At 37.0% G+C, this 13,381-nt stretch overlaps 1 protein-coding gene across 2 annotated transcripts in view; it reads left to right on the plus strand.

The window, feature by feature from the left end:
* Window positions 1-9,941, plus strand: part of LOC119580422 (fructose-1,6-bisphosphatase 1-like) — a 20,488-nt gene extending 10,547 nt beyond the window's left edge. Inside the window, exons 1-8 of one of the 2 annotated variants that reach the window (XM_037928565.1) lie at window positions 2,059-2,349; window positions 5,774-5,918; window positions 6,612-6,718; window positions 8,212-8,356; window positions 8,486-8,614; window positions 8,866-8,979; window positions 9,157-9,244; window positions 9,717-9,941. In XM_037928565.1, coding sequence (XP_037784493.1) covers window positions 2,174-2,349; window positions 5,774-5,918; window positions 6,612-6,718; window positions 8,212-8,356; window positions 8,486-8,614; window positions 8,866-8,979; window positions 9,157-9,244; window positions 9,717-9,817 — 1,005 coding nt within the window. In that variant the 5' untranslated portion in view covers window positions 2,059-2,173 and the 3' untranslated portion in view covers window positions 9,818-9,941. Of the gene's footprint in view, window positions 1-2,058; window positions 2,350-5,773; window positions 5,919-6,611; window positions 6,719-8,211; window positions 8,357-8,485; window positions 8,615-8,865; window positions 8,980-9,156; window positions 9,245-9,716 lie in introns of those variants that run through there. The other variant, XM_037928572.1, reaches the window with a different exon arrangement.
* Window positions 9,942-13,381: the final 3,440 nt, after the last annotated feature.

Below are 13,381 nucleotides of genomic sequence, written 5' to 3' on the forward strand. Positions count from 1 at the left end.
TATAGTGTACTGATATCCTATGCGTAGTTTAGTCAAAGTAACCTGCTGTCTCCGAGACAGTCCATGAGAGAGAGAGAGAGAGAGAGAGAGAGAGAGAGAGAGAGAGAGAGAGAGAGAGAGAGAGAGAGAGAGAGAGGAAGAGAGAGGAGAGAGAGAAGAGAGAGAGGAAGAGAGAGAGAGAGAGGAAGAGAGAGAGAAAGAGAGTGAGAGAGGGAGAGTGAGAGAGGAGAGAGAGGAGGAGAGGAGAGAGGAGAGAAGAGGAAGAGGAAGAGGAGAGAGAGGAAGAGGAGAGGAAGAGGAAGAGAGAGAGAGAGAGAGAGAGAGAGAGACAAAGACCGAGAGATCCAGAGAGACAAAGACCGAGAGAGCCAGACAGAGAATGAATAGATAAAGAATCACAAATCATCATACAATCACGTATAGGATATTGGTAGTGTGGGTATTATAAACACAGGGTTTCATTCTGACTACCTATAAGGCAGTTCTCTCACAGCTCCAATTATTTGTTTAAAATCTTATCTTTAACTCATAATCCCCTTGAACTTTGGGAAAGTAATTTTACAACCCCTCACCGTTAAGTGTTATCAGTCATCTCGATTACTTGAAAATATCTCAGAATAAGAGTATTCTGTACAGTGACAGATAAGTAAATATTATTATACGCGTGTGAACATGTGTTAAAAAGGAAAAAGGTGAGAGAGGGAGAGAGAGAGAGAGAGAGAGAGAGAGAGAAGAGAGAGAGAGAGAGAGAGAAGAGAGAGAGAGATGAGGAGGAGAGGAGAGAGAGAGAGAGAGAGAGAGAGAGAGAGAGGAAGAAGAAGAGAGAGAGAGAGAGAAGGAAAGAATGAGAGAGAGAGAGAGAGAGAGAGAGAGAGAGAGAGAGAGAGAGAGAGAGAGAGAGAGAATGAGAGAGAGAAAGAGAAGAGAGAGAGAGAGAGAGAGAGAGACAGAGAGAGAGAGAGAGAAGGAGAGAGATAGATAGAGAGAGAAAGAATGAGAGAGGAGAGAGAATGAGAGAGAGAGAAAGAGAATGAGAGAGAGAGAGAATGAGAGAGAGAGAGAGGAGAGAGAGAGAGAGAGAGAGAGAGAGAGAGAGAGAGAGAGAGAGAGAGAGAGAGAGAGAGAGAGAGGCAGAGACAAACAGACAGTTGTGGGGAGGAGAAGATAATAGTAGATACTGTTGCCGTGGACGTGATGGTAGTGAACACCAGAAGATAAACAAGATACAAAATGCCCGAAGCCTCAATTAACTGGTATTGGTTAATGTTACGAGTGGCTTGCTTTTGTTCATTGAAAACGTAAAAGCACATATCCCGAAGCAAGTAGGTTTGATTTGTATCTGGAGGTATAGATATAGTTAAGCGAGGGATGATAAGTATTAAAGAATGTAAAGAATGACTGATAATTATGGTTCTAAATTACATTAAACTATAGAATTGTTACTATTCTTAGTACCAGTACACACACATATAGATAAACAGAAACACACACACACACACACACACACACACACACACACACACACACACACACACACACACACACACACACACACACACACACACACACACACACACAAGCACGCATACACATACACATACCCCACACACATACACCCATATCGTGTATGTATACATTTTATGCCCGTGCACTCATCCGCAAATATTTATATGCCACATATTGCAACAAACAAGACGCAAACAAGACCAGTATTCCGATACCCTCTGGATTTTACCAAACATCATCTCTCTAAAGGGTGGCTGAAGAAAAACATAACTGCAATACATTTCCTAGTCACAAATACCAACACTTTTTCGTGTTACGTTGTGTGATCATAGATCGTACCCCGCTGACTTGGTACGATAAAAAAGGTAAAAAAAAAAATCTATTTCGGTAGTACTTGAAGAAATGAATCATAACTATCTGGTCATTTAATGATACAATATTAAGTATTTATTGAAGAGAAGAATTTGCAAGAAAGAAAAAGAAAAGAAAAAAAGACTAATTCCTTCAAGAGCTCAAAGCGGTACGACAGTTTGCAGTTCCTCCCGGCAGATCGCGAAGGCCGTAGCGTGGTTCCAAAAGACAACAAAACCTCGCAGTTCTCTTGCGGAACTCCAGTAGAGAAGACCTATTACCTCCGGAGCGTGAAACGTCGCCAACGCCACTCAAGATGACTTCCACGGGCCAGGCAATTGACACAGACTCCATGACGTTGACGCGTTTCACGTTGGCGGAGCAGAAGAGAGTGCCCCATGCCACAGGCGACTTGACACAGCTCCTAGTCAGCATCCAGACTGCTGTCAAGGCGATTTCCTCTGCTGTCAGGAAGGCCGGAATTGCCAAGCTGTAAGTTTCTGTGTAGCGTTTTTATAAGTAAATATAATTTGATTTGTGCGGAACTGCTTATTAGACTCGTGGATTGTTAATCCTACCACGTTCGAAGAGTCTGTAGACCTGAATATTGTAAGAATATTCGAAATTACACAATTTGCTAATGATCACTTCAGAATACGATTAGTATGTCTCACCTTAACCGTAGTATACACGTATTATACACATAAAAAAAAACAAATAGTATCCTTAAGTTTTCGAGATGCCTTCCAGACGCTTTATTTTAGGCCTAAAGGTCGTTGTACTTCTTTTAGGGTTAAAAAACTACTTTCTCTTCATTGTATGGGTGAAAGCGACCTGGTACTTCGTTTTAAAAGATGAATGTCTATTAGAGGTTTCTTTGCTGGAAATACTTACACCATGTAATTAAAAATAATAATAATAATAAATAAAATCAGCGGATATCAAAGATATATTTCCAAGTAGGTGAAGCATTCGGCTGGTTAACATTTTTTTTTTACCTTATCTTAGATCAAAGGCTCTGAACTGATAATCTTTGGTGATTATACGGAATCACCAAACTTGTACTTTCAAGAAACCATTACAAGTTGAGTGGTAGTGTTTGTAGTCTACTAAATTGCCCATTCTAGTCCAAAATATTTACCACGTAGCAAGACCAAAGACTTTTTTTTTTTACAATATATAAAAATGGAATAAAATCGCAGAATGAAGATTCGAAAGGAGCGAGAGACACCTCTTTGTCAAGCGAGAGAACTGTGTGGGACACGGGAGAGAAAGATAGTTATCTTCCCTCTTAACAAGGAAAGACTTGACAACAATTGCAGCTTGAAGGACAGTTCCAGGGCAAGAAGAAATCGTTATCTTTAGTATCTCGCGCACACGTACAGTAGGGCATCGCCATTGTGGACTTCGAGTGGCATGGGGAAAGGGTACAATCATTATCAGTCCACGGTAGTTTGTTTCTGGGGATCGAAGGGCGAAAGTGTATGGCGATGCACGAAGTGGCGTGGCAAGGCTATAGCCACTTGTTGCCTTGGAGACAGGAGGTCCTTTACATGGACCCCCTCCCCTCCCCAGCCCTCCCCTCCCTTCGGCAAGGTTGTTCCCCAAAGAGTCGACGATATAACGTACCCAGGATTAGTATAATGAATACGAATAAACAAGACTGCTGATGTAGTTAAGGTGTACGAGACATTAGCCGCGCGTCATAGGCAGATATAGTAAGATAGCGATCGTATTATATGGTTCCTACGCGTATGCATTAAAAACGTGATTCCTTAACAACATATTTGCTCCGTAACAACTAGTAAAGAGAGAAATAAAGCAGGCTGCAGTCCAACATGTTCCCCCCAAGGCCACGTCTGAGCGGCTGCCTTGGAGCAGCCCCCAGCAACCACGCACACACACACACCTCCCTCGTCCACCAATCACCGCTGAGGCCAATCTTCTCTCGGCCAATCACCGTTGGCGCCAATTCCCTCTCAACCAATCACCGCTGAGGCCAATCCTCTCTAGACCAATCCCCGCTGACGTCAGTCTTCTCTCGGCCAATCGGTGCGCGGCATAGAAGGGAGTGGCTGATGTGGCGTTGCATTAAAAGACGTTGATGTGGCGAAAATGGATTGATATTTATTTGCGTCAGGATCGTTTTAGTTGAAAGAGTATATATATATATATATATATATATATATATATATATATATATATATATATATATATATATATATATATTATAATAGTGTATATATAAAGTAATTATCACCGCTTTATTCTCGGCCTAAGTACATGAGGCACAGATGTATACAGGTGATGACGTTCCTTCGCCGACCAGTTGGTGTGGGACAGATGCGCGTCTCTCTTAAACACGTGGACGCTTTCTTGGACACTTGTGATATCTTTCTAAAAAGAGAGAACCGGAGATGTACGTAAACGTTCACAAACGCGCGCACACTCACGTATACACATACTCATGAACACGCATACGCACATGCACGTACATACGCACACGCCCGTACACACACACGTACACACGCACACTGACATACATATAGTCACACGAGTCCGCATGTCCACGTACACATACACAGTCACACGAGTCCGCATGTCCACGTACACATACACAGTCACACGAGTCCGCATGTCCACGTACACATACACAGTCACACGAGTCCGCATGTCCACGTACACATACACAGTCACACGAGTCCGCATGTCCACGTACACATACACAGTCACACGAGTCCGCATGTCCACGTACACATACACAGTCACACGAGTCCGCATGTCCATACATACACATGCACAATCTCGCGAGTCCGTTTGTGCATACATACACATGCACAATCTCGCGAGTCCGTTTGTGCATACATACACATGCACAATCTCGCGAGTCCGTTTGTGCATACATACACATGCACAATCTCACGAGTCCGTTTGTGCATACATACACATGCACAATCACGCGAGTCCGTTTGTACGTACACAGGCACAGTCACACACTTGTGGTTGAATTTCTTCCTGTGATGTGGCCTCAACGAATGAAACTGCCTTGGTTAGCGGAAAATCAAGTGTCTTGTTTTTTTCTGTTTTGTTTATGCCAAGGATACTAAACAGTTTAATAACCTTGGGTCTACGCAGTAAGAGACATTTACATACCCATTCTCAGAGACAAGAGAAAGTTACGGGATTGTCAAAACTTAGGGTTGTATGAATGCAAATGGAAGTAAATATAACTGTAACGGTCTATCCGTCTATATTATTTTTTTTTTCTTATCTTTTCTAGTAATAAATTCTAGCAATAGTATTTTGTATGTATGTATAAATGTATGGCGTATACGTGTATTTGTGTGTGCGTGCATTTGTAGTTTGCATGCATATTTACACATTTACATATACATGTATACGTTCTGTACATACATGTAACAAGTGTATGTGCAATGCGTGCTTATGATCAACTGCTTTTAATGACTGCATGTGTACGTAAGTGTCAACAGTCATTCACTAGGATCTGTAGATAAATATGATGTCATAATTCTGTATCCGGCTCTTTGTATAGAATTTGACGTAAATAAGCTTTGACATTCTGTAAGAAATATTTTTTTCCTGGTTTTGGTAAATACCGGAAATTGTTACTGCAGCCTTATTTTGATCATGATTTTACTTAATGTCTATGTCTAAGCATTGACAGTGATACGGGCATGCACGATGACAAATACACGCACCCATTAACCAGCATTCTCTCTTTCTCCCTCTCGCTCTCGCTCTCTCGATGCACGAGCGAGCTAGCCAGCCCCCCCCCCCCCCCCACACACACACACACACACACACTTGGACTCCACATCGGCACAAGTAGAGGAGGTGAAAGTATTGGGGTCCCTATGAATCTTCTAATGAATCTTCTATGAATCTTCCCATTCAGGTATGGCATGGCAGGAGACGTCAACGTTCAGGGAGAAGAAGTTAAGAAGTTGGATGTGCTCGCCAACGACCTTTTCATCAACATGCTGTCGTCGTCTTACACAACCTGTTTGCTCGTGTCTGAAGAAAACAAAACTGTGATTGAGGTAATGTTCAATCAACTGAATTAACAGCGAGATCGTTTATTGGGTAAATAAGAGAGGGTTGGCGTCAGGAAGGGCATCCAGCCATAAAACAATATCTGCCAGAACCAGATTATGGTGACCCTCATATAAGAATGGGACAGAGCTACAAAAGATATTATACCGGGTAGCCTTTGTGGGTACTTGTTTATGTATGTCGGTTTCATAATTATGAATTATGTAGTTATAAATCTCTGTATTGTAGATATTCATGTTGTGCCTCTATCAGTTTAGATATAACATGGGGATTTTCTCTCTCTCTCTCTCTCTCTCTCTCTCATGCAGTTATATTTAGAAGAATGTGTTTGTTTAGTTAGATGTGACATCATTTTGGCAATGAGAAAATGTTTAAGGTTAAGGTTATGTCTTAGTAATATTAATGATATTGATAATTGAAGCAGGAAAGAGAAGTTGCAATTTAAAATGATTAAAAGTTTTAATAGGGATAAGTGTGTGGTTTATTAATAGTGAGAGAATGAGTATATTAGACTGGTAATAGATAGAAAGCAGTGTGGTGTATGGAAAGGTATTTATCCTGCTTGTATTTCCTTTGTTGTAGGTCTGTCTATCGTTATCACAACACCTTTACCAACTTGACCCCTTTACCCTGTCTATCCGTCTATAAATTTATCTTTTTTTTTTTTTTTTTTTTAACAGGTAGAGCAGGACCGACAAGGAAAGTACGTGGTGTGTTTTGATCCCCTCGATGGTTCTTCCAATATCGATTGCCTTGTCTCCATAGGATCCATTTTCAGCATTTATAGGTGAGTTGTGAACGGATCTTTTGTGAGTATTGTGAACAAGGCATTGTGGTCATTTCTTGTTCATTTTTTATTGTGAGATGGATACTTTTTTTTTAAGGTTTTAGTATTGCATAAGTATAGGGAAGTGTCCTTGCATTCAGGTTGGTCTCATTTTATTTTCTTGTATATATATATTTTTTTTCATTTGTAGATTTATATTTTTTATTGTAATTTTTTAGCTAGTTATTTATAAATCCTGCCAGCATGCTTTTATTCTTGCCTAATTAAGATCTGAAATATTTTTAATGTAAATATTTTCATGATAATTTATGAGACAACTTTCTGATTTCATTTGCAAGATGATTGCATGCTCTACAAATGCTCTAAACCATGTTGCAAGAAACAGTTTGCCTACTTGTGTTTGCTTTCATGTAAAAATAACTCCCCAGAAAGTTACACGGTAGAACACTAATTCAAGTTTCAAGAAAAGTGCATGTAAATGTGCATTGCTTGCTTTAATCTTCAAAGCATAAAATCTTGACATACCTCCTGATTGTTTATATTCTTATTAATTCCGCTAGGAAAAAATATATATATATATTAAATATAAGTGAAAAATAGTGTTTGCATTTGACCAGTCACAATCTAATTCAGTGAGACAGTCAGAAAATAAGCAATATGGGTATATTTGCTAATGCATATGATTATCCAAATTTAATGGAAAAAAAAAAAAAAAATGCACATGTACACACACACACACACACACACACACACACAAAATCAAAATTTGTGTTGGAAATTTAGGTAGCTTTATAGTTTTCCTCAAGACATGATTTTTAGCCTACGAAAATAAGACTAATCTTGTTTTCTTCAGAAAGACAATAGTCGGAAGAAGAATGTACTACACTTTTATTTTTTGTTTTTTCCGCATTAAACAAAATTAGATATGTTTTTCTTTCCCTTTTCTTTCCTGGGAGATAAAGGAAAAATCTAGATATCTAGGAATGGACATAGCCTGACCAGCTTTCAGAATGTATGTAATTAAACTTATTACATATTTTCACATTGGCCATCATCAATAGCCTTGATTAATGGGAGATATATATTCACCCTCCCCTTTCTTGATGCTTTCCCAATCATTGGATAGCCCCGAAAATGTCCCGTGTTTATACTGATTTTCTGAAATGTATCCTTCCCATTAAAAAAGGAAGAGAAACTCCTCTGATAGGCAAAACGACCAGGAATTGAGGGGAACTGGGGTTTCTTGACGGTAAAAAAAAATACATATTTGTAAGTGGCTTGGTTTGCAGTTTTGGCCATGTTGAGAGCACATGGTCCTCATAAAGCAGAAATGTTTAAGTAATTAGATCATAAAAGAAAAGCAAAACAAAGCCTTTGAATTAGTGCAGATTTAACCACATTTTCCTGAAATGGATCTTAGATTGGTATCCTTCTGTTGGCTAATATCACTTATTATATACAATGATTTTACAAAATTGATACATTTCTTTCAGAAAAACCACTGAAGGAGTTCCAACAGTATCGGATGCCTTACAGCCTGGTAACCAGATAGTTGCAGCAGGGTATGCCTTGTACGGTTCAGCTACTATGATGGTCATATCTACTGGCAATGGAGTTAACGGTTTTATGTTGGATCCGGTAAGATGAAAAATAAGTCATTGAGGCCTTCTGAACAGTGTAAACAAACTATATATATATTACATATATACATATTATTTGAAAAAGGAACTGCAGATATAACCATTTTTAATCTATAATATATTTCAGAGTATTGGAGAGTTTGTGTTGACTGACCCCAACATGAGAGTTAAGGAAAAGGGCAAAATCTACAGTCTTAATGAAGGTTATGCCAACCTCTGGGATCCAGCAGTATCTGAATATGTTCATGGAAAGAAGGTAAATTTTTGTAAAATTCTTAGCTCATAAGCTTAATTAATGTTTGATTTTTTTTCCTCTCTTCATTTGAATAATTATATTCTGACAAGAATTCAACCCCACAAGACTCTTAAGCTGTTTTATGCTACCAGAGATGCAGACAATATCCTACTACACCTGTTTTGAATAGAGTGAAGGTAGTGAGACCAAAGGAATATTGTGATTTTCCTTTCAAAGTGACAAACGGTTTTAAAAAGTTGTATTTTTTACAGGCTAAAAAAGCTGGTGCACGTTACATTGGATCTATGGTTGCTGATGTCCATCGTACACTGAAGTATGGAGGTATTTTCATGTACCCTGCCACATCTGATGCTCCAAAGGGCAAGGTAGGGTTTTAATTTCTAGCTAAAGACATGAGTCTTTAGCATTTAAAAAATATAGTTTTGAATTACTTTTTATGTTTCAAGTACTAAGTTTGGAAGCTGCAATTTTACAATATCTGTAGAAGGTTGAGATAAGCACAATTTTTTTTAATAGTAATTTTAATTTTCCTTTCTTTTTAGCTTCGTTTACTGTATGAATGTAACCCCATGGCATTCCTGATGGAACAGGCTGGAGGTCAGGCAACAACTGGAAAGATGCGTATCCTTGGTAAGAAAGATAAAAAATTTGAAGTAAAATCTGTGTTGTATAATACTGGTCATAACTACATGCAAGCAAGTGGATTTGCTGAAAATATTCAGGTGATTTCTTTGAAGTCATTAGAGAAATTTTACCAGACATGATATTTTATTAAGTTTTTCTTTGAAAACGGTTTATGAATCCCTCCTTAGCAATAAATAAATGTTTTTCTCTTGGCATGTGGCTGGGATACTAAGTACACACTGGTAATGCCATGTCATGAACTAGGAAGTTGAGGGGATTGTGAATAATTCATGCTTTTCATAAATACTTTTTCTAAAGATTTTTCTTTGGGTTTTACATGAAAACCAATAGCTTATTCAATATGTCATTGTTTTTACACATTTGTGTTAGGGAATTAGTAATTGCTTACATAATATAATGGATTGTGTACTTGTGTTTGTGTAATATCTAATTTTTTTTTTTTATGTATATTTTCCAGACATCGTCCCAACTGATATTCATCAGCGCACTCCCATTTTCCTTGGATCAACTGGTGATGTACAAGAAATCATTGACTTGTACCAAAAGCATAATCTGTAAAAACCAAAATCCATCCATCTGTGTGAAATTACCCCCCAAAATTGTACAGGACCTCCTGTGTTGCATCCAAGGTGACTTCTCTGATGTTACATATTGAATAAATACATTTATAACAAGAAATTCCTATTAACTTCTTATTGACCTGTTTACTGTTATCTTACTGCCATTTGTATAAATCAAATTTCCAGATTCTTTTTTCAATTTTTTTTTTTTTTTTGACTTATGTCTTAAGGAAGGTTGTTGCAAATTTTGTTGGCACACCATAAAAGGTTTTTAAAATTCTCAGATTGAAAGTATTAGAAATGGTATAAAATTTCAAATAATTGGTGCAGGAATTAATAATAAAACAAGTGTAAGGATGTGCTCTAGTTTTTCATTTCTTTTTGCATTCAAGTTTGATAACTTTAAATGTCCAACAAATTTTTATTACAAAGCCTGTAAATAGTCTTTTGCAGTACAGAAATGTCAGGAATCCATTAAAAATAATAAAACTGATATGGAACTTCCATTGTCATAGTTTAGAACTGCCTTCTAGTACTAACTGGAAAAACAGTTAGGTTTAGTATTTGAAGACCATGGTGGGGTATTAAAAGCACACTGGATAGAAAGGTACACCCAAATGAAGTCCATTGACTAGTAAGTAGAATGTAAGAACTGAAAATTAGCATTTCCTTTAGTGAAAAGGCCTTGCCACATAATTACGCATAATTGGTGGCAGCAGTGGCAAGCATCTGTGAAGGTGACATCACATGTGATAAAATAGCGAGAAAGCTACTTGTTTACCAAGTAATTTGCCTACCTGTGGCATCCACTGTATTTGTGCCTATGATAATGCTTGCTTGTGTAAAAAGGCCTATTAAAAGTCCCAATCGATGATATTTTATTACTTTTAAGGTTAAACAATTCTGTATAAATATTTAATGTTTTTGAAAAGCTTCCATTCAAGAGATTAAACATGATCTATCAAGCATTCCTGATAAAAACAGAAGCAGTATACTTCTATAAACAATGTCTATAATGTATTTATAAATTGTAGTTTTCATGTCTTGGGACTGCTATAACTTTTAAAACCTTGAAAACTGGCACATTCTAGGAAAATAAAATAGAATAAAAGATCCACATCTATATGTAGCTTACAAAACACTTTGGACAGGGATTACCTATATCCAATGGTCCTAAGATAAATAGTGGGACTGTCTATCAGTCTTTCGGAAAGACCGTCAAGTCCAAAATTCATAATCAACCCAATGCCACTAGAAAAAGGTGTTCACGGTAGTATTGTCTCTATACATAGTTAGCTGCATTGGTGCTTAGTCACTAAGTTAATTAATAGACCTCGTTACTTCAACCTGATTTCAAGTTGCCTCCATATATATATATATAATATATATATATATATATTTTTTTTTAATACTAATGCAATCAATATCAATGTTGTTATTAATATTATTATTAATTTTTGTAATGTTATCTTATATTACTACTCCCCCCCCCCCCAAGTGCCCTGTCCTACAAGGACGTTGGCGATCATGGATTTCCATGATTTTCTTGGCAATTTAGAGTGGTGGTTTGCCGTTGCCTTCCGCCCGGTGTTTTTATCGAGTCACCATCTCTATTTACCCGGTTCAGGGACCGGCACTGACTTGGGCTGGTTTCCCCACCCAGCGGCTAGGCAGGCAATGGAGGTGCAATGGAGGTGAAGTTCCTTGCCCAAGGGAACAACACGCCGGCCGGTGACTTGAACCCTCGAACTCAGATTGCCGTCGTGACAGTCTTGAGTCTGAAGCTCTAACCACTCGGCCATTGCGGCCTATATATTACTACTAGTAATGTTAAATGAAAAATTTTCTGAAAATCAAGGAAAAGGGTAAACAATAATAATAGATGACGATTAATTACCTGTGGCGCCATCTAGGAGTATATACAATTAATACACTAAACTTGGTGGGAAAATTATATACATACCATCCCCACACATCAGACTAAGATAAAGAGAAGGACATCTTGCAAAATATATATAGGTAAACTATGAAACAGACACAAATAATGTAAATATAATACAAATGCATTTATAGAATTAATAGATTCATTGATGGCAGGTGAAAAGTAAAAAAATGAGCCAAATAAACAATAGGGAAACAAAGTTGTGAGGAAAAAGGAGAAATAACCTGATGCTAACCACCAACAGACAAATTACTTTTAGTTCGAGAAATCAAGAAAACCACAAGAAAATTTCTGGGCAATAACAAACAACAAAATTCCATTCAAAAGACATGGAAATTTACAAAAAGTAAAGTGACTATAAGCAACTATATTTTAATAAGCAACAATTTTCTAATAAAAGATACTCCACCTTAAAAAAAGGTATTCACAATTGGGAGTTTTGAAATTATAAAGAACCTTGAAAGAAATAAATATACAGTCCAGACAGTGAAATTACATAGAGAAACAAGGGAATCCAAATCTGTGGGAAAAAAAAAAACTACTAAAAGCATAATGGAAGCAACAGAAGAAGAAGAAGAAGAAGATGAGAGAGAGGAGAGAGAGAGAGAAAAAAAAAAAAAAGCAACAGGAAAAAAAAGGTCCACACAAATACACACAAATCTAACATGTAAAACAAAAAACGAAAACAGACCAAACCAAATCTTACATATAAATCAGCAAAATATCTTGTATTTAGAAAATGTTTTAAGAACAAACTAGAGGCTCCAACCAATAACAAATTAGATAAAAACAATGGATTTCAGCACAAGGGTTCACCTCTGGTATAATATTAGCTACAGAATAATAAAAATTAACCTACACTTCTTCTCATGATCGTGAAGAAGCTTTTTTTTTTTTAATGATGATGTAGAATCCATAAAATCAAATATTGGTATCACCAACACAGCCATTATCATCATCATTACATAATTTTTATCATCATCACTATCATTTCTTATTATCATGATCACCCTTATGCTCTGATTACTACTACTACTATTACCACTACTCCTAGAATTTTGTTTTAGTCCTGTTAATATTTTACAAATAATACTTAACTGATCTGTATATTCCAGAATACAATGGAAACCAAATTAAATAAAAATGATAAACTGATGAACTGAACAGGCAGATGTAACCAGCAGATTTAATATATATGCCCCTTTTCTCCGAAACGTGCAATACGAAACTTGACACAAATAATTTATAACGATAACAGAAAGTTCAAATACTAATTCAATTCAGCTCACAGAATTAAATTCCTTACAATTAGCAATAGCATTTTGCTACTGTAAATGTGGTGTATTAAATGTTTACTGAAAATACCTGCACATCTGCTTGCTTCAAACATCACTTACCATTTTATGAATCTTTACAATCAACTTAGATTTTCTTTGAAAGCTTTACATTTTTAAAGGCTAAATTGTACTTATTTAGCAAAGAAAATTATTCAACATACAACTAAACATTTTTGGTGATGGAATGTGCATAAAAATACATCTTAAAACATAAGATGAACTGTAAATTTACTATCTTTGGAGTTACACCAACTAATGAGCAGTTTTGCTTCAAATGTTTCTA

Source organism: Penaeus monodon, chromosome 2 (assembly GCF_015228065.2).
Source record: "Penaeus monodon isolate SGIC_2016 chromosome 2, NSTDA_Pmon_1, whole genome shotgun sequence".
Lineage (NCBI taxonomy): Eukaryota > Metazoa > Arthropoda > Malacostraca > Decapoda > Penaeidae > Penaeus > Penaeus monodon.